The sequence below is a fragment of the Tauraco erythrolophus genome, chromosome 8 (genome assembly GCF_009769465.1).
Source record: "Tauraco erythrolophus isolate bTauEry1 chromosome 8, bTauEry1.pri, whole genome shotgun sequence".
NCBI lineage: Eukaryota > Metazoa > Chordata > Aves > Musophagiformes > Musophagidae > Tauraco > Tauraco erythrolophus.
The window spans coordinates 26,217,331-26,238,778 of NC_141472.1; the positions used below are offsets into that span (position 1 = coordinate 26,217,331).

Consider the following 21,448-nt stretch of genomic DNA (forward strand, 5'->3'; position numbering starts at 1 on the left):
CACAGCTGCCTTTACAAGTTTCTCTTCACATCAGGAAATCTGAAAAAATGGGATTTTTAGATCTCTCCAGGTATACTTGCTTTGCAATCCTGTGACCTGCCTGTCTAACACACTCCCTCAGGGAACAATTAAAGGCGTTATTTTAGAGGAGCCTTTTAAGAGTTGCTGTACACACAAAAACTCGCTCTCTTGGCTGAGTTGCTCTAGGACCCAGAGCGACTGGGATTGACAGAAGTCTTCACCTGAATGAATTTTCCCTTTATACCTTATAAGGAGTCCAGGAAAACAAGGAAGTGATAACCATGTTCACGTTACTTTATGCAGAGCTTGTCCTCTTTACCTGCCCAGGTAGCCCTTGTTTTCGCTTTTATTCATGGTTTGTCCCGGTAGGGTTGAAGTTTCCTCGCAGTCCGGTGTAGGTGGTATCTGAAAACATACTCTTGGGGAACGTACGATTTTTACAGCATTCTACCTTAACGCGGATGATAATTAATACGCTAATATTTTTTTGTCACGCAGCCAGCACTGAAAACGAATGGGGATTGAATTGCTTTGCCTCTGTTTCCTATTTCTGCAAAGAAGTAATTGCGTGCAAGGTAAGGCGCAGGGGTAGGGAGATCCATCTCAAAACCATTTTGCATTGTTTCTTGCTTGAAGTGGATACGAAATAGCTTTCTGTATTTAATCATTCCTTTCTGGTTAATGACTTTTTTTTTTTTTTTTGGCAGACTGCTGTAGGGCTACCCTGAAAATTCATCTAAGATTTATGTGGTTGTTACATAGCATTACATGTATGAAAGAGACAGGCATTGGAGCAATTTTGGTTATACTAATCACTGTTTGACCCTCTGAGAAACTTAATATTATACATGTGACTGAGTGTTTTACTGGTATTTGCACAATAAATTAAAATCATATCAAGTGTCTACAGACCTGAGTGAAGCAATTTTAAGCGCATAGAGTAAACATAAATGTGTTCTTTTAATATCTCTGGTTATGGTGGTAACATCTTACCTGCACCATACCAGAAACACATGTAAAACTTTATCAGGTACACTGGAGAAAACACGTTCTCAGTGAATGCCATCCATAAAGCATGCAAAAGTAAGTTAATTGCTAGCAACTGTAGGTTTTTAATTTTTATTAGGAAGTTAATCCTCTACCAATAGAAATAGCTTTATAAAGGATTTTTTTTCCACTAATTCTAAATATGGATAAATGTGTGCATTTTTCACCTCCCACATTCTCTAAATGACAAGATTCTTCATAAATTGAATGATTAAACATGTTATCAATAGTCTTTTATCTTTTTGGATTTAAATTTAGGGACCTGTTCTCAGGAAAGAGCAGTGACTTGTGAAGATTGTTTGCTTTCTGGTCCACACTGCGCTTGGTGTTTTCAAGAGGTAAAGTAAATGATACAAAAAAAAATCAAAGTAAGACTTCAAGGGTTTGTAGTAGCTCCAAGTGATGAAGTATTGACTTAATTGGGTCAGCTCATGCTTTTTTAATGCATGCAGCGCTTAGTGAAGCCTTCCTGGGGATCAAAAATGGAATTCAATCTATACTTTATGGTCTATTATTCATTGGGGATTTATTTATTTATTTTTTTTTAAACAACCTCCCTCATCTTAGGCAGAAATAAAAGTGCTATTAGAGGGGCTCAGGTCATCAGCCTCAAGACTGACTCACCCACAGCGCTGATGAAGCACCAGACATCAAGTCAGAGACCAGACTGAGTCTTACATATTACATGCTAAGCCAGACAATGTAAACGGAAGGTGCTCCAGTCAGTTTGCATATAGAAATGATTAGTCTGTGGTTGATTTTACATATGATTATAGTGTCAGTTTTATAATTAGTATGATACAGCTGCAAGTGCTTTGACTGAAACATTGGACTTAAAAAAAAATCTGAATTCGTTTCCTATACATCTGTCACAGACTTTCTGTGTAAGCCCAGGCGAGTCACTTAACAGCTCTACTGTTAAAACTTTCACCTGTAAATGACACTAAATAATATCTCCCTACTTCAAAGCAAATATTCTAGGTCTTAGTTCATTAATGTTAGCAAGATAGTCAACTATAACAATTAAAAACTTGCCAGAAATAATAGAGAAATAAAATAAGTCTTTTTCATGTTAGTTTCTGATTTACACCTTTGCTGTTAAAAGCATTTCTTGCTTTTTTGAACAGCAAAATGATACCCAGGGTGTGACTAATGTACTGTTTCATGAAGTAGCTGACAAAGACCAAACAGCACTTTTTTAAAAAATAAGTTTGCTAAAAATAATATAGCAGTTGACAAAAAATATTACCGTGGGAAAAAAAAACCCACCTACATTAGTGTATTTGCAGTAGTTTTTATGTTTGTACTTAACAATCAAACCAGGATTTTCTCGAAATGAAATTTGATCACATAATTTTGACTACTGCCACGTATTTTCAGAAAACAGAAATGAAACACAATTTATTGATTTAAAAAAACCCAAACAAACGACTGTGAAACTATTGATAAATTCAGAGTTGCAAATATGTTTTTTTCCCTTGTTCATGAGCCTATTTACTTGTTTGCTAGAAAACAACACATCAAGACTGCAAAAGACATAGGTGCTTTAGTGTCAGAGTAAACACAAGTGCCTCCAAAGAAACCACTGTTTTCTGCCAGGAAAAAAAACAACACACTTTGTAATTGTATTTGAAATATGAGTTTGCCTCTTCACACATGTTTTGAAAAGCCAGCGACTCAAAGTGTATAACTAAAGGAGATGATACGGATCTCCCTGAGAAAGTTTTATAATAGTACGTGATTTTTATGCACACTGTATTCAAGAAGCAGCTGGCGAGAGTGTTGCCTGAGCAAAGACGTCAGATTTCGTCTGAAGAATAATAAACCACTGTTCCCATCAGACATCTCAGCATTGCTTCCGCCAAAATATATAAGAACCCTGATAATTTTCAGCCATGAAGAGTGATATTTTGGTGGAAAGAATGGTCTGTGTTCTGGTTTCAATAGGTTTAAAGTAAATTTGTTTTGCTTTGGACGGAAAGTTTTTCAGTGACTAATTCAGAGAATATTTGTAGCTTAATCACTGAACCCCAGGTTGCTTACTCAAATCCAGGAAAAAAGAGTGGCCCCATGGTATGGGCCCATGACCATCAGCCAGGAATTAAATGTTTGGTGCCAGTTCTGCCAGGCATTGCCCAGGTTTTGGTCAAAAGGTCTTGCAGGCCAGTGCAGTTTCAAGTTCAAGAGGCAACTACCTACCTACCTACCCTGCAGCAGTGTTGTGAAAGGAATGCATATCAAGTGCTTTGAAATGAGTAACAAAAATAAACTGCAAGCTATCCAACGGATATCGATAAGCTTGTGATTTCCTACGGACAGGACAAGGTCAAGTAGAACGCTGGGCCAAACGTAACCAGATAGACATGGGCATGCTGGGAGCCCTGCTGGCGCTGGGGAGCGAGGGAGGGAGGCTGTGGTGCTTGTTGGGCACCAGGCAGAGTAACAGGGACTTGCTACCTGCTTCAGTGAACATGTTACATGAGTGTTGAGGAGAAAGAGGTCAGAAAAAAAACGGTGAAAGTTTTTTTTGGCACCTCACCATCAGCTTGTCACAAAATTGGTAAGAGTTCATTATCTGTGAGACCTCTTCTGATATTAAATGATGTTGTTCCATCAACAGTTCGAAACTGTTTAGGAAAAACTGATGAATTTGCAGCATAATCCTGTAATAGAAAAACCAGGGGCTCACAGGTGCTTTGTGTCATCGTTCTCAGCACTGCGAGAAGCCAAATGCAGTGAGTGGCATAATTCCCATTCCCCAACAATAGAGCAGTTTCTCCCAGGATACCAAATCGGTGTAAGTTACATTAATTATGCACCTGTGTGACATGATCCATGAAGGGCAAATTTATATTTCTGTGCCACCTAGATCTCTTTCTGCACTAGTTTGCATTAACTTGCACCTTTGTTTCTGTTCCCTGCATTGGATCAACCTTTTGTCAGCCAGATACTGGTGGCTGGTCAGTAAATATGTTGAACTCATCCATTCTTTCTCCTGTTTGCTTTAGAATTACACGGGCTCGGCTGGAATTCATGGGAGGTGTGATACCCCAGAAAACCTTTTGTCAAAAGGATGCCAATTGAATTTGATTGAATTTCCCATTTCAGAAGCAGAAATTCACAGAAACAAGCCCTTAACTGTAGCGACCCAGAAGAACAATTCCGATGTCACACAGATTTCTCCCCAAAAATTAACTCTCAAACTGCGACCAGGTAAGTCACTCAGTTTGTAGATTTGGGATATTTTTTTTCAGCCAATGTGATAGACCGAAGCTTCTCAGACTGAATGGTCTAAAAAAGTCTTGAATAGAATAAAGATAAATACCTTTTGTTGAGTCCAAAATATCTGTTGACTCATCAGATGAAAGCTAGGTTTGAGTTCAAAATACTTTCAGAAGTGCTGGGTACATCATAGAAGTAAGGGTGTATTTTTTTAGTTCTTCTACTCTCTTGCCATTGAGGTGGAAGTGAGAGAGTGGAACCCCATCCCTCCAGCCCTGCCCTTGTGCCTCTCTGCCACAGGTCTGGCAAACAGTGTATCTCAGAGGTAGCATAAAATCTTGCTTTGAGGATTTATAAGGTATCAGTGACACTTACGGAAAAACTCCAGACCTACTTTGGGGTCCTTGAGATGTGATTTTTTTCCTGGAGAAAATTTGAAATAAAGAAACATAAGACACACACAGTTAGGTCATAACATAATGTTGGAACTGAGAATAAAACCTATGTGTACACTCTGGTTTTCTTTAAATTTCTAAAATACACAGTATGTCCTATAAGTGCTACCTTTAGTTTTAATTAGCTTCATATCTAAATTTTCTAAAGCTGCACAGTGCCAAAGTGATATTCTCATATTTTTAAATTACAGCAATCAGTTGTAAATCTATGGTTACAGCTTTACTGAAGAACAGTTTAGAAGAAACACTACATCTGCTTTTAATTTTTCAAACCTCTTGTTTGAGATTTTAGTTGACAGAGAATTTTTTTTTTCTAATTCTACTGATCATTTGAAACACTACGTAATTTTCACCATATATGTAATGAACAACATGGTGTTGCTCTTAACTTCTTTTTAGAAGTGCTGATATGTGTCCCATTTTCCCATGACCTTCATAGGACATGAAGAAACAATACAGATCAAGGTTCGCCAGACTGAAGATTATCCGATTGATCTGTATTACCTCATGGATCTTTCAGCCTCCATGGATGATGATCTGAATACAATCAAAGAACTAGGTTCAACTCTTTCCAAAGAAATGTCAAAACTGACAAGCAACTTCAGATTGGGGTTTGGATCTTTTGTTGAAAAACCAGTTTCACCATTTATCAAAACTACAGCTGAAGAAATAAACAACCCTTGCAGGTAGGCAGGGAAAATACCTACCTCTGTTTGCATGCCAACATTAAGTCATAATATTAATCTTTAGGATAAAATTCACTTCAGCAGCCTCTCTGAAACCTCTGCCCTCTTCCAGCTGCAACTGAGCCTGTTTGGGACATAAGATTTGTTTCTTTTAGTTTCACACTCTGATCATTATTCTATTGAGTCTTATGTTATTTGAAGAGAGGAATCTGGGAGAGATTCTGCTTTTTAGTTTTTACTGTTAGTTACAAATGTGCCTAATGGGTTAACAAACAAGCACACAGAATAATTACATATTTTTATTTGATTTGCTAGAATATACATACATGTAAGAATTTTATGACGTAGCTATTCCAAGCAGGTGAAACTCAAACCCAACACAGAAGAGCAGTTTCATTTACCCATCAATGTTGTTTTCCTGATTTTCTTCTCTTAACGTGTAGCAGCATCCCCCAAACCTAGGCTGTCCTAGCCCTTTCCTAACCTGCATAGAGGAGCAGCTGTGCTCTGCAGCCTGAAGCAGGACCACAGCAGCTTGGTGGTGCTCTCTGAATGTCACTGAGGGACTGCAGATCCTAATGTGCTTCTGAGAACGAAAACAAGGCACAGCAGGGAGCACAGCGAGGACTGCACGTTGAATTACTCTGCCCTAGGACACATTTCCCAGGCTTTATGCAGACTTGTTTGCATTGCCCACCTCACTGCATGCTCTATGATTCTCTTACGTTTTTCACTAGATCTGTCGCAGACAAAAATGCCCATGACCAAAAACTAATCCAGACAGGCCTGTGAAGTAGCTGTTGTAGTTATTTTTCACAGTGTTATCCATAAGCTGTCTCACTCATCTTGTAGAAGTGTGCCATATGAGTGTTTACCCACCTTTGGATACAAACATGTTTTACCACTAACAAATGATGCAGAAAAATTCAATGAAATTGTGAAAGGACAGCGAATCTCTGCTAATATAGACACTCCAGAGGGAGGATTCGATGCAATTATGCAGGCAGCAGTTTGCAAGGTAATTGAAACTTCTAGGTATAATATTAATTATTCTGTGTATCACCACTTCTAGTATTATATGGTTATATTTCAAAGTAGTAGATAGTTATTTTTCAAGATTTTTTAATGCAAAGACCCTCATTAGATTTGTGTGAATATAGTTTTGACTGTATCGAGATAAACATGCATATTGCAATATTTTACTGTTTCTTTTTAATTGCCAGGAGTATAAAAAAATATTGTCTTTTTTCTTGATTGTTTTTTCTTTAACTATTTTTTATTAACTATGTTCAGAGTAGTAAGCAGATTGACATGAACATGGCCAGTGCATGTTATTAAACATAGGAATAGGGAGACAAAATGTTAGCCAAAGACAATGGAATTAACATCATCTCTTAAAAGAGATGCCATCATGTTTTTGACACTCCTTTTAAAATGATTTATTTTGAGATGCCATTCTTCAAATCTTTTGCTACTTTTCTATGTTGTGAGTGCAATACAGCCTGCTAAACTAATGTATTTTAAATGACAGGAAAAAATTGGATGGAGGAATGATTCTCTACATTTGCTCGTGTTTGTGAGTGATGCTGATTCCCATTTTGGGATGGACAGTAAACTGGCAGGGATTGTTATTCCTAATGATGGGAACTGTCATTTGGACCACAATAACGAATATTTCATGTCAACTGTTCTGGTAATTTACTATGAATTTTGTACAACTCTCACATTCTGGAAATTTAAATATTAACATAAGCAAGTTAGAAAATTAGTGCAAGTATACCTTCATCACTGAAATGTGTAAGAGTTGGGGAATCCAGATATTTACTGTCATCTGTTTTGTTTATAATCGCACATTTTAGTAAAAAAAAAAGAACAGTATGATTATAGCTAGGGAAAAAAGAAAGCATAAATCTTATTCCTGCTAACCTGGAAAACACATGGAACAGGACTGACCAGTATTTCTAGTCTATTTGCATTAATCATATTCCCCACAAGGGTGTGAATTCAGGAGGAGTTCAGGAATTTGTGGGACACTGTTCAAGTAGGAGAACTTAGCAGCTTAAGGTGTAGTGTTCAAAAAAACTGAACGGTGTTTAGTGCAGGACAAATACCCAGTTGTTCTGCCGCAGTGTTATTCTTTAGATTATAGAAATATATACCACAGATACTACTGAAACAAGTGTCCCAGAACAGAGGTTGGCACTGCACTTTTCTTGGATGGGTTTCCTTAAAAACAAGGCAAGGAGATTATATATACTGTCTTTTATTTTGTGTACATGTAGTGCCTAATTGTAGTTTATACTATACAGAAAATACAGTATTAATTATGATCATTTGAATATATGTTTCGTGAGAGATAATTAGCAACTGAACGCCCATGAAAAACATTGATGTGACTCTCTTCTGTTTGTTTGCAGGAGTATCCTACAATTGGACAATTAATTGACAAACTTGTACAGAACAGTGTTTTATTAATTTTTGCTGTAACGAATGAGCAAGTTCACATTTACGAGGTGAGCAAACTAAAATGTTCTGTTCTCCAGTATTTGTTTTAAGGATCATCCTTTTTCACAGCTGATACAGTACTTCCGGTATTCACGACTGAATTCTGTAAGATATTTACCTCATAAAAATAGCTAAGAAACTATATATCAGAGAGAGGCTCTTTTACTTAGGATGTTCTTCTTTTGGTGTTCTTAGGTAAGTTTTAAATTGGATTTCAGGTTGAATCACAGTAACTTTTTAAGTCAAGGATTGTCAAACTAAGCATTGCTAACTATTCAATGTAAACATGATTAGCCTTTTGTATTTTATAGGGCTCGAGAAGGGCAGTTGAGTCTCTTATATAAGACAAGGATATATTCTGAAAAATACATTTGTCTTCATGCTCAATTCTGAGATAATGTTTTTTTTTTTCAGCTGACCTGAGAGTTTTATTAATTTGTCTTTGCTTCTGTGTGTCTTTCCAATGAGACTTAATAGGAAAGTAGTGACAAGATTAAAAATACAAAAGAGGATGGACAAAGTCCTCTTCCCTCATGTATCATTCCTCACATCCACTGAGGGAAAACATTTTATTACAGGAATTTCTGATGTTAAGATTCACAGAATCCTGTTCTATGAAGTAATTTCCTGCTCTATGAAGCCATGTCATGGGAAATGAGAGCCAGGAGAGAGGGGAGAACTGAGAAGCCGTGGTTATGGATATGCAAAATCCATATTTTTAATAAACTGAATATCACTCATACCTGCAGCTCCATCAATCATCTGTGCAGGCACCTATTTTCAGACACCACAGATACAAGCCCTCCTGAATCCCTGTGATACTTTTGGCCCGTTGGTGTTCCAGCTGTAAGCTGAGGCAAAGCCACCAATGGTGGCTTAATTGCTTTTTGCAGCGAATGTGAGTAAAAGCCTTCTAAGATAAAATAAGAAGGATATTGACAATTCTTATTTCCTTTTCTGTCCAGTTGTGCTGCTGAGAAGAAATTTTTACATGCAAAAAGAAATTCTAGACAAGAATTCAGTGAGGATAATAAGGGGGGTTGCAACCTATGCTTGGCTGCCTGGCCACATACTGCTGCATGAAGAGGGACAAAGGGAGAGAAATTGTGCCTCCAAATTTATTCAGGATGGTTGAGAGGGAATCAATAAGGGTGATCCTACTGATACAATAAGATCGGCTTTCCAAACGAGAAACCTTTGCACAACATTCCTCATTAAAAGCCAGAAGTAAAGAAATGAGAAGAAAGGGGCTCCTCTGGTGTGATAACCACATGAAAAACAGGAAAGAAAGAGTAGGGAAAAAGGTCCTATGATACAGCAGAGAGAGCAGACGAGTCCTTGAGGTACTCACCAGTATGAGGGTTTTCTAGTTCTGTCTTCTGTGTAAGCCAGGGAACACTGCCTCAGTGCTTCTCTGACTGATTTCAGTTGTAGAGTTGTCTTGAGTAAGACTAATATTCCAGGTGTTTGACAAAAGTTACAAGTGTCACATCTTTCATCAACTGATTCACAGATTACAGTCTTGACAAGGGAGGAGTCACTGTGCATCTTGGAGCACTGACTGCCTGGCTTTTTTAAAGACTGTATTGAATACTGAGATGAAGCATGAAAATTCATATCAACAAAAGTAGAAGTGAATCACTTACAAATGCAGTTGGATTCTATAGTCATAGCATAGGTTAGTTAAAATTTCTACATTAGAAAAACTTTTACTAAATCTCATTATTGCTCAACAATTTTTTAATAGGGGCCCAATTAATGACAAGTGAAATCTTTTCCCTGATTTTAATAGGAAATGCATGAATAAGGGTTATTCTAAGAGGTAGTTTGGAAGTACCTCTTTGATTTACAGAGCCTTATTTTGTTAACAGAAGCTTTTCTTTTACTGATGGCATTATATTTTCCCTCAGAAATTGCTGGTGGTCACCCTCAGAGTTGGTCAACAGTGTTCTTATCAGGGGGTTTCCATTTCGGTATGCCTGTGTCAGTGTTATACCAGTATCAAAGTTATCAAGTGGCACCCTTTGTTCACTGGGAACACTGAATGAAGATTTATAGCTAACAAAAAAACCACAAGCCATTGTTAACCCAGCTGGGGAATGTTTTGTTCTTGTCACTTTCTTTGTTAGGAAAAAAACCTGCAACTATCTTCTATCTTGTAGGGTATACAGTAATCCCATTCAATATATTCTATGTGCTGCTTTCATCTTTTCAATACTGCCTTCTGTCACTTTTTTGGATAGCTATAGTTGTTACGGTTTGTTTTCTGTCCTGTAAGTGATGTGGAAAATCAGCCAAGGTACAAAAATGATATGTAAGTCTCACTGCAGTTTTTCCACAATACAATATACTTTCAAGAGTATATGTAGGTCCTGCAAACAGGACAATAGTGTCATGTTTTCATCTGCGTGATAAAAATTGGTAATATAAATGTAAATTACCAGGTATCCATGCTTAAGAATATAAAAAGAACAAAGCAGGACAATGAGACTTGTCTTAAGGTGACTGCTCAGGTAGGCTGGAAGAACTGGGAGAAGATCCTAAACTGACACTTGGGCACCACCGTTAAACCACTCTAGTCTTGGTGTTTTACTTCTTTGTAAAAGCCTCAGTGATGGAATTCTGCAACCTCCCTCAGAAAATCCTCCCAAACTTAATTATCCTTTGAAGTGGAAAGCCTCTCCCCAAATATCTCATCTCAAATCTACTTGAACTCAATATCTAATTATATCAAACACCAAAATTGACCGTTGCTATTTATAATTCAGTTCTTAGGGATAAACGTACATTAAAATGACTGTGAGGACTTAGAAAGCACCTCTTTAAATAGACTTGATAGATTCCATGAGTCTTAAGTGCAGTGTTCAGACCGTCAACTATATATTTTATATTTCTAGCTCTGTATAATGCCCAAAAATTTCCCCAAAATAATTCAGTCATTTAATATTCTTGATCGTCTTCAACCGAATTTTCAATTTATCCACTTAGATGTACGTGTATTATTATCTGACAGAGAAATATTACGGATTTCACAAGCACAGAATATGTATGCTTGTAACATAGCTGGTTTTAGTTTTGATCCTTCCATGCAACCAAACACTTGCAACTGCACTGCAGTCTAAAGGAGGGGAAATTTTTAGGTCTGATGCTCTCCCTGACTACAAGAACTTTAAAAGCAGTCACGTGGAAACATTTACAAGGCCATTCAAAATTAAATGCAAGAGAGGGGAGGAAGTTCCTTACACTGAGCCCTGATAATTTGAGATTATTTATAAAAAGGATAATTCTTTTCCCCAAAAAAGTTCTTTTAAAATATATTCATGCATGTCTAACTTTTTGCATCGTTAGTCTCAGCTAAGTCTTACCAAAGCAGCGGGGAATGTTATTATTCTATAAAAGCTATTCACTCAAAAGCATCTGTGAATATTGCAATAATAATGATATTTTGACAAACTGTATAAATCCTATTTTGGTACAAAAAAACCCATCAGTCTTTAAGGTTTCATGAGGTAGTAGTTATTATTGTTGATATTATTTGTTTTCAAGCAGAATTCTTTAAATATTTGTTAAAACTTAGATGAGGGAAAAGACTCCCTCTTTAATCCTGACTAAGCAACACCTCTTTTGTAACAGAAATTGCTCTTTTTGGACAAATTATTTCTTTTATATCACAGGAGAATACAGCTTGAAAATTGGGCGATTTAGACTGCATTTCACTGCTGAAAATTGAACTAAAAATATTCCAATCTCCACACTTGTAGAGAATTTCAAATGATTTTTGTAAATTTGCCATGACGTTCTACTTATGATTAAAATTATTCTAACATTTACACTGCTAAAAGTTAGACATAACCCACTGAACTCAAATACTAGTTGTCAAATTTCACTTGCATGAATCAGAGTACCTCTATAAAAAGGCAGTTCACCTTTTAATGAATATTTGTGAAAAGACTAAATTCCATCACATTCTTTGGATAGTTTTATGATAGTAGCACTCCAAAATCACCAGTCTGCCTCACCTTGTTAATGATTAAACAGAAATATGTGCTAAAAGACAGAGTTTAACCAATGGACTGGAGATACACACTTGGACCAGGCTTGCAATGTCATCTGTATATCGCCACACAGAAAATTTTTGTTCAAAGAGGAAAGATAAAACAAAGTCTTCAGAACAGTATATCCCTGCTGTTTGTTTTGCATGCCATAGATTAAAGGGTGATATACTTTAAATTCCAGGCTTATCATCTTTTCTTACAATTATCTCCTGAAAGGTCCACGTGTACAAAATGCAGAGTTTCAATATTCTAAGAATCCTTGAGAGCGCACTAATCACAGGAGGAGTCAGGAATGCAAAGTCACCAGCTGTAACACAAAATGCGGTTAATCCCATTGCTTTACTATAGCACTTTAGAAATCTAATCAATGATAAGTATTCCATACATAACATATAAAGTAATCACAGGGCTTTTGGAGATGTAAAGTATAAGAGGGATATAGGGGTATCAAATTATCCATGTTTATTAATAGTGCTCTGGAATTTTTTTAAAATTAAAATAACAACATTGATATAATAAATAGCAAAGGAAAACGAATGTTACAATGTATGTTTGTAACGATGAACACATGACTTTTCAAAGGCATGGGCACAAGCAAAAGAAGTTCATGTGGTTAACAGGCAAGACAGATTTTAATTGAGCATATTTTAAATCTAGCTGCTAGATGTCGTGTTAGTGTCACAATGCGATTTAATGCAAAAAGAAAACAAAACATATCACTGAAATTAATTGTTAAATTGGCACTATGTTATTAACATAAAGTCAACATACAATCATACCCACAGACGACTGGGATATATGTGGAGTGTTACATCGATCATAAACTAGCAGCAATTTTAAAACACCCTTTGTTCAAAGTTCTTGTAGCCCTAAGTTTAAACTTCGTATATTCTGTGCCCTCACTAACCAGAATTCAAGGTGCTCAGTTGCCTGCAAAGATAAAAAACTGTTACTGAACTGTTACTGAACAGTTACAGCAGTTACTGACTGCTGTTCCTGAACGTAGGGTCCAAGACCCTCAAAGAGCACAGCAACAGTAGAACAGCTGAAGCTGGTTTTGGTTTTCTTATTAGAGAAAAACACAACTGTTGATAGAATATATCTTCATTCTAAATTTGAAAAATTATAGCTGAAATATACTATGTTATCAAACTTCCAAGTACACAGAGGTGATTTAGCAATATATATCCCATTAATTTTCAGCATAACTTCTCTGTAGGACTTTCTCAATAGGACGTGTGTTGCTGAATCTGCAAGTGTCCTTGAAAATGTCACTATTATTTATTTTGGTTGGCTCCAATATATTTTGTTCTTTTCCAGATGGTAGCTTCTTGTCACCTACCTTGTTAACTAGTCTTTTTTTATGCCTTTTTTTTTTTTTTTTTATTTCAGAACTATGCAAAGCTTATTCCTGGAGCTACTGTTGGACGACTACAGAAGGATTCTGGAAATATTCTCCAGTTGATTATTGCCGCATATCAGGTAAGCTGTTTTCTTCCTGCAGGCCTGTATTTTCAAAATTAGATTACATTTTGGTAAAAACAAGAGTGTCTGATTCTTCTTCTGCACTGATTACAAGAACATAATGTTTTATGCTTAGGTGCTGACCTTAACAGGAAAAGTTTTGTTCGCTCTGAGGATTAAGTGAGCACAGAAACAAAATTCCTATAACCCTCTATTGTTCCTTAATTCTGCTGGAATGCTAAATTCACATCAGTGTCTCATCTGTCTTGCCTGCTTCATAGTCTTGTATTTCACATCTACTCTTAAGCCTTCTCTGATGTAGGTGTTCAGGTCTCCCAGTTCAATACCTCAACAAGGACTCAACTCCCTTCCCATTTGTAGCTGTCACCAGAGCAGCCATACAATTGCTCTGCAGGAATATCTGGGGAAAAAAGCTCAGTGCTCCTCTCTGCTTTAGCAATTTGATGCTGCCCCTGTGAGGCTGTTCTGAGGCTTTTAAAAAGCAGAACACAGGAGATGAAATGGGTTTGTTTAGATAATACCAAGACTTGAATGGGTTTGTTTAGATAATATGGAGAAGTACTGTAAAGATGACAGGAACATAAACGCAGCATTGCTCTTCAGAGCTTTGTTTGTAAAATGCATCCTGGCTGCCTGGTTCTCTTCTGTCAGGGAAATGTTTTTTGACAGTTTTACATGTCTTAACACAGATATATTAATTTACATATACTGTGATATACTATAGATTTCTCTCTTCCATCTCAGCCCCTTTTTATTAAAAACCTGCTTTACCTGTTGGCTACAATGCCAAATAACTCTTTGCAAAGAGCTTCTGTTTCTTTCCTTATTTTTTTTTTTCTCTTCCTCATATCACCTGAATGAGATGATCATCGTTATCAAAATTATTTTGATCTTGATAATAGGAAAACAAACCAAACTCTTATAACTATTATAAAAGCAATACAATTGATGAGTTGTGATTTTTAAATTAAATACAAAATGCCAGAAGATTTTCTATCCTATGGAAAATCAAATAAGGAAAGAAATTTAAGGTTAAACTTGGGAGTCTATACATTGTAATAAACATGGGGAGAAATCTCTACACACGCAAAGCTATTGCTAAACATCCAGCGGCACCAGGATTTCACTTCTGGAGTCCAATCTATTATTCACATCTGGTTCCTACCAGGATTCTTGAGGTCGGCACTCAGGTATGGACAGAAGTTCCTATACTTAACAGCTGAAATATCATTTTGTTGTCCAGTGGGTAATTGAAAAACATAAAATAATTATCTCAGTGCTGTGTCCTGCTGCCTTTGCTGTGACATCATGTTAAGCGCAAAACCGTGCTTCCTCTAATTGCAGTGTCATGGCATCTTCTGCCTTGCTGGAACACTGGAAAGGTGGAGAGTGCATCCTTGCTTCTTCTCCTTAGAGTTACCTACTGTCTACTATATTTTTGTTTTTCTACTCTCCTTTTTGAACTTGTGGATATTTTCAGTCTTCATTGCCTCCTGTGGCAAAAAGGAGTTCAGTTGCACTGTGTCAAGACATGTTTTTCTTTTTCCCGTTTTAAACTACTCCCCTATGCTTTAAAGTTTCACTGAGTGAACCTTAGTTCTGGTGTTGCAGGGTTTGGTGAACAACAGCTCTGCATTCACCTTATCTTCATGTCTTCATGATTTCATAATATTTTATCACTGAGACACCTTCCACCCCCACAACCTCCTCTCCAAATTGGATAATCCCAGCCTTTTAAGTCTCTCCTCAGCTGCTCCATCCCCTTGGTGACTTTAGCAGACATTCTCTTTATCCTCCCTGGCTCCAATGAGTCCTTCCTGAGATGTGGAAATCAGAAGAGCTCGCAGGACACCAGACAGGGCCCACTAAGGTTTATAACAGAGGCAAAACTATGCCCTCTGTCTTGCTCTCTGCATCTTTGCTTGTGATGCCCAGGACATTGTTGGCTTTTTAGCTGCTGCGTGCTGAGCAGATCATCTCTCAGAGCTGTCAGCAGTGACCCCAGTGCAGCTCCTGAGTTGCTTCACCAGTCTTGGGTTCAGCTGTACTGTGGGCAGGGTTTGGAGGGAGCTCTAAGCTTGGTGCTCGCTCCTCTCCCATGGCAGCAGGAAGGCAGTGGCAGGAGCTGTGCTCCTGCCTTCAGGCTGTAACTCGTGTCCTCATTCACATACAGCATGTCTGGACGACGCACTAGAGTTGCTCATAGGTTCTTGAAATCCCACATACGTTTTAAGGTGTACAAAGTGTACAAGTAACAACATGTCACACTCAGAATTTTCTGAAGCCCGTTTTGTTGCACTTAGCCTTAAAGGTTAACAGTTTTATTGCTTAATGATTGAAAATCTTCTAAGCAGGAAACACTGAATAACACCTTATTTGATATAAGTGAAGACATCTGAATTTTTTTGGTCTGGGAAAGGGGAAATGAGGGTTAAAAATCACATGCAAAACAGAAGATCTAATTCCATTTGTGTCATAAATGATGATATTTCATGATACTCTCAGCAGTGTAATTGAATGCCCGGTGTCTCTGTTTCTTTATCCATAAAAAAGGAATAAATAACTATTTTCCCCCAAGAGTAGAGTTAGGCTAAATCTTTTAATGTTTTTAAAGTGCTTTCAAGTCTTTGCTTGCTATACAAGCAGAAAGTTTGCTAATACCATTCACCATGTGTTGCTATCTAAAAGCTTCAGAGAGGAAGTAAGCAAGTTAAGAAAGTCTGAGCTGTCAAAATATTTGTTACAAGGAGTGCTCGTGTTCTTTCCAAGTATGATTCATTTTCTTCTGTAAGCATATTTCTGCCTGCTTTGTTTAACTTGAATTCTGCATAACTTTGTTTTGCAGAGCTGTAGGCTAAATTGCATTGGAACAGATATCAGGCCATTTGTTTAAAGTTATTCCAGGATTTTAAAATTTCAGAAAAATTCCACGCTTTTTTTTCTTTTTTTTTTTTCCCCCCGGTGCTTGGTTCCCTTTTCACTTACAGGAAAAAAAAGACCAAAGAAATAATATATTAAAACAGGGCAGGTAACAAAAAGGCACAAGTTTGTCACACTGCTTTGTCTGTTGTTTCATTCAGAAAAATTTTTGAGCCACAAATGTTTCTCCGTAAATGGCTTAAAGCTCACTAAACTGTCCAGTATTTGTCCCCAAACTATTGTCAGGCAGCTTAGTAGGTTTAAAAGAGCATTAGAAGTCCTCACAGATATTAATATCTAAGAAACTGGAGTTTGACAGTTTATGCATTCATTTTCAGGGGTGTAAAGTGCGTACTTTGACCTCTCACAACAGCAAGGCCTGTTCATAATGGTCCAGTACAGGCACTAGGACTCAAAGTATTACGACTTGGTGTTCAGTAGCATTTAATTTTCTCTCCCGGTTGCACTATATTTGAGCCTTGTAGTTTTGCAGCTGGTGGAAGAAGGACTATTTGGTGATATTTCCTGTAACATTAGCACATAGCATCATTCACAGTTTTATCTAAAGGTTTGCTATATTTGGTCCTTTTGTGAGAGCCCAGTTATGGCAAAGAAATTATTTTCTAAGAATCTCTGCATTGTTTCAATGGCAACATAAGCACCTAACTCTAAAACAGATGTGAAGGGAAAATTGGACGCATCTAGAGCTACAAGGGTTACCAACCTCATGCCCAGTGCAGAGTTTTACAGCTCTGGCTGTGTGTTGGGAAGAGCTCTGGGTATTATGTGAATGTATCTTGCATGACGTGTTGCTGTCCTTTATTAAAGTGCTTTGGTTTACTGACAAGGTTTTCCAAATGAAAAGACATGGAAAAAACCCACCAAACACAACCCTAAGAAAAATTTCCAGGGAATCCAGGACATGTACAAAGGACAAGGAGTTGTTGACTATGCAGGTTTATACCTATTCTACTCTTAGTTTGTTTTATTTCACCAGACTTTTACTCCAGTGAGTCATCCTAATGCCTTTACTAGAATGACTCACTGAAGTAAGATCAGCAAGCTCCTCACGCTCTAATTGAAGTGTAGGGGGTATTTTGTAAAGCAATTAAGAGTACAAAGCCAAGTCAGTGAGACTTTTGCTCAGCAATTGCTAAGGTACTTTTGCAAAATTTCCATTTACTGGATCCACAGTCTGATGAAGTCATAGGGAATTTCCCCATGGTCTGCTCTAGGCTTTGGATTAAGGCTAAATTGTGTAAGCAAAGTTGCTATAAAATATTTTAGAGAGTTAAATATAAAAACCTGGATGTGAGAGAGTTCAAGAAGTAAGTTTTTCATTTAAGAAATTAAAGTTTGATTGAAAAAATTGATTTAAGGAACAAGTACGTTGTTGAATACAACTTGAAATAGCACCAACAGGTCATGAAGCAGAAGTTTCCATTGGGAAAAGAAAGGAATGGAGCAACCCCCTCAGCTGTGGGAATTTACCACGGGTCTCGACTTTGGCTCTGGCCCTGGAAACATCCAGCTCAGTCATGAAGGCTCCTCACTGAGGCAAAACTGAGCTCGGAGTCTGCCCTGCCATGAGAGAGATTGTGATGTTTGATTCTACCAGCAGAGATGAACGGGGAGCAATATTGACACAGACTGGCTAATTGGGAAAAGCCGAGTGCTAGCAATGCAATGAGAGACACAAATCCATTCCTTGGTAAGCCCAGAGCTAAAGAAAAACTGGTATCAGTCAGCAGAGCACTTAGTGATGAAAGATGGTTTAATAAAAGACTGAATTTATTCTTCTGCAAGGGCAGGAAATAAGCCCTGTGATAGCGGATATTAGAGTGATATCACCGTTGCTTTCCATTGAAAGCCAGTTCTGTCAGCACTTTCTTATTTTTCCTTGTTCTCCATTTTTCTTGCAATAGAGAATTCTGTAAACAAAATGCTAAACCCACGAATTTACTCCTGTGTAGGTTGAGATAAGTTACAATCCATGTTACACAGATGTGGAGCATTATCAGCACTTGGCAGTGTTATCATTCCATTTATCTCACACGTTTTGTCTTTAAGGAGCTGAGGTCCGAGGTGGAGCTGGAGGTCTTGGGAGAGACAGAAGGGCTCAATCTCTCTTTCACGGCCATCTGCAACAATGGGACCCTTTTCCCACATCAGAGGAAATGCTCTCATGTGAAAGTGGGAGATACAGTAAGTAAAGAACAAATTCTCAAAAGATGGGAATTCCAGAGAATTTAGGACACCAAGGTAGAGGCTTTGCTCTTTTCAAATAATCTTCCTCCAAACAAGTTACAAAAAAAGCAGGTGATCTCTATGACCCTCTTGTTCTGTCTGCTTGCGCTTCCAGAGTCCTCTGCAGACCTGCAGCTCTGAACAGCCACTGTTTTCTCTTCCAGGTCTCTTTCAACGTGACTGTAAGTCTCTCCTCTTGCAAAAAAAACAGAAGGCGTATTGTGATAAAACCAGTGGGGCTCAGTGACACACTGGAAATGGAAATTCATCCCCAATGCAGCTGTAACTGTCAGGCCAAGGCCGAGACAAACAGCTCAAAATGCAACAAAGGGAAAGGATCGTTCGAGTGCGGGGTGTGCGTCTGCAGCCCCGGGTACGTGGGGCCACACTGCGAGTGCGACGAGAGCTCCCTCGGCACCGGCTCGTGCAAAGGCTCAGCAGAGCAGAGCTCCTGCAGCGGGAGAGGGGACTGCTACTGCGGGCAGTGCGCGTGCCACCCATCCCCGTACGGAAAGGTGTACGGGCCGCGCTGCGAGTGCGATGACTTCTCGTGTGTGAGACACAGAGGGCTCCAGTGTGGAGGTACGGTCCCTTGATGCTATTTGTAGTCTCTGCATTTTAGACCTTTAATGTGTCCTTGCCCAGGGCTGGGGGGTTGGAACTAGATGATCTTTAAGGTCCCTTCCAACTCAAACCATTCTGTGATTGTCTCGCTCTTAGCTATAAGCTTGTGAATCTATTTTCATCATATATTCAGTTGCAATCAATTCTGTACAAAGTTTAATTTACTGTTTCTGAATGAATCTTAGACTTAAAAGAGGAAAAAATTTTTAACCCTGTTTTCAAATTTAAGAATGAGACACCTTGAATCACTCCATAGCTAGTCTAAGTTGACATGGTTTTACTGGAGCATATCAGCTGCTGTCACACTGGGTCAGGCTTTTAATGGCTGTAGGTGATTGTAGCTCCAAGGAAGTTTAGATAAGTCTATTGACATACATCGGTGTTAGTTAATGTGCAATTTCATTCTGACACAATTATCAAAGAATAGCAATCTTAATTGATTAATCTTAATTAATGACTTTTAGGATAATTATGATATTTTTATAATTTTAATCCAGTAACCTCAATGATTCTTGGTTTATCATAGTAAGATAGAATCAGAATTTGAGAACTTGTATTTTCATGGGCTATATCACTATAAATCAGGAGTGATTCTACTGAAACAATGGGAATAGCATTAAACTGGCAGGAACCAGCCATGAGATTGTGCTGAATAGGTAGGCCAAAATTATGCTGCTATAAATGAAAGAGGATTTACCTATTAGGTTGTGCACTATCAGGAGATAAGATCTGCATGGACGACTCCAGTGGAGAGAATGGAGCTGCACTGGCTTATAGCCAGTCTAAGCAAAAATTTGATCCACTGAAAGTGCTGGGGGAGAAAGAAAGATGTTTAAGAGGGGTCGGAGAGCGGAAAATATCTGCTATTAAGGAGAATGATTTTATAGGCCATCATTCAGATTCTTATTGAGAGACTGATTTGAAGTATAATAAATGTTTTTCCAGGCAATGGTGACTGTGATTGTGGGGAATGCATGTGCCACAGTGGATGGACTGGTGAATACTGTAATTGCACAACCGACACCACCGCCTGCATTGCTGAGGATGGGACACTGTGCAGTGGGAGAGGCGAATGCGTCTGTGGGTCGTGTGCTTGCACCCATCCGGGGGCTTCAGGCCAAACGTGTGAAAAATGCCCTCTCTGCGGTGACCCTTGCAGTTCCAGGCGGTAATGTGCTGGTTTTACATCTCTGGTGTTTGTATCATCCAGGTATCTATTTCCAGTACTGCCTTTGCAGTATCAGATTTACAGACCAGAATCCAAGAGCTTCTTTGCCCTTTGAGAGAGGTAGTCGTAACTCGTACATCAACTGCTTATCAGCATTACTCATGTCTAAAAGAACTTTATGGAAAACAATTTAATCACCTTCAGGCAGCACAAGTAAAACATCACACTTCCACCGCTGTCCCTGGCTGCACAACTAATCAGAATGGTGGCCTTATATGATGACATCAGACAAAACCAGAGGAACCTCCTTCCAGTCCACAGTACAGAATGAAAACATCTCAGCATAGCTGCTACAGCAAAAATGAGAACCCACAGAAAAATTTGGCATTTGTATTACCGTTCTCTTGCATATGAGTTAATAAGGTCACACTGTCTGCTGAAGGTTTACGCATGTGCAAATTCATAGTCCAAATTCATTTAAGCTTGGCTGAATTAAAGAGGCCCAACTATGATAAATTGTGTCATAGTCTGGGGATTAAATCAGTGGGTAGCTGTATGTCATGCATAAGTTGATGATAAATTGATTGTAAAAGGTGAAGTGTCTTCTGTTCACCGATCATACAAAATTTGTGTAGCTTTCCTGCTGTGATGCGTGGTGTATGCTACACTGCACGGTAGGAAAAGCCACCAAAAATACGTGTGACATAAAGCTGACTGCTCTAACTATGCCCATGCTTATGCTTGTGTTACGTGGGGTCTTGCAGGGCTAAAGTCTGTTCAAAATGGGCAGGCTTCAATAGAAGTTTAAGCTAAAAGTTGAATTAGGCTTCACAGAACACATGTTATTAATGACCCTGGTTTTACTTGCTGAGCACCAAGTCAGTGTAAGTTGCACTAATGTTTCAAGGCCATGTCATGTCTACTTATTTAGAGTAGAGGCCCATTTCTCTTCCATACCAGCTCTCTGCCACTGTATTTTCATGCCTGTCACTGCAGTCTACACTATACCTGAAA

The 21,448-nt window shown here is 38.2% G+C and overlaps 1 protein-coding gene across 1 annotated transcript in view; it reads left to right on the forward strand.

Moving 5' to 3' along the window:
- Nucleotides 1-535: 535 nt before the first annotated feature.
- Nucleotides 536-21,448, forward strand: part of ITGB6 (integrin subunit beta 6) — a 31,785-nt gene continuing 10,872 nt past the window's right edge. The window contains exons 1-11 of the mRNA XM_009979642.2: nucleotides 536-596; nucleotides 1,327-1,406; nucleotides 4,077-4,281; nucleotides 5,185-5,431; nucleotides 6,284-6,449; nucleotides 6,963-7,124; nucleotides 7,849-7,944; nucleotides 13,384-13,473; nucleotides 18,466-18,600; nucleotides 18,807-19,224; nucleotides 20,212-20,434. Coding sequence (XP_009977944.2) covers nucleotides 536-596; nucleotides 1,327-1,406; nucleotides 4,077-4,281; nucleotides 5,185-5,431; nucleotides 6,284-6,449; nucleotides 6,963-7,124; nucleotides 7,849-7,944; nucleotides 13,384-13,473; nucleotides 18,466-18,600; nucleotides 18,807-19,224; nucleotides 20,212-20,434 — 1,883 coding nt within the window. The remainder of the gene's footprint in view (nucleotides 597-1,326; nucleotides 1,407-4,076; nucleotides 4,282-5,184; nucleotides 5,432-6,283; nucleotides 6,450-6,962; nucleotides 7,125-7,848; nucleotides 7,945-13,383; nucleotides 13,474-18,465; nucleotides 18,601-18,806; nucleotides 19,225-20,211; nucleotides 20,435-21,448) is intronic.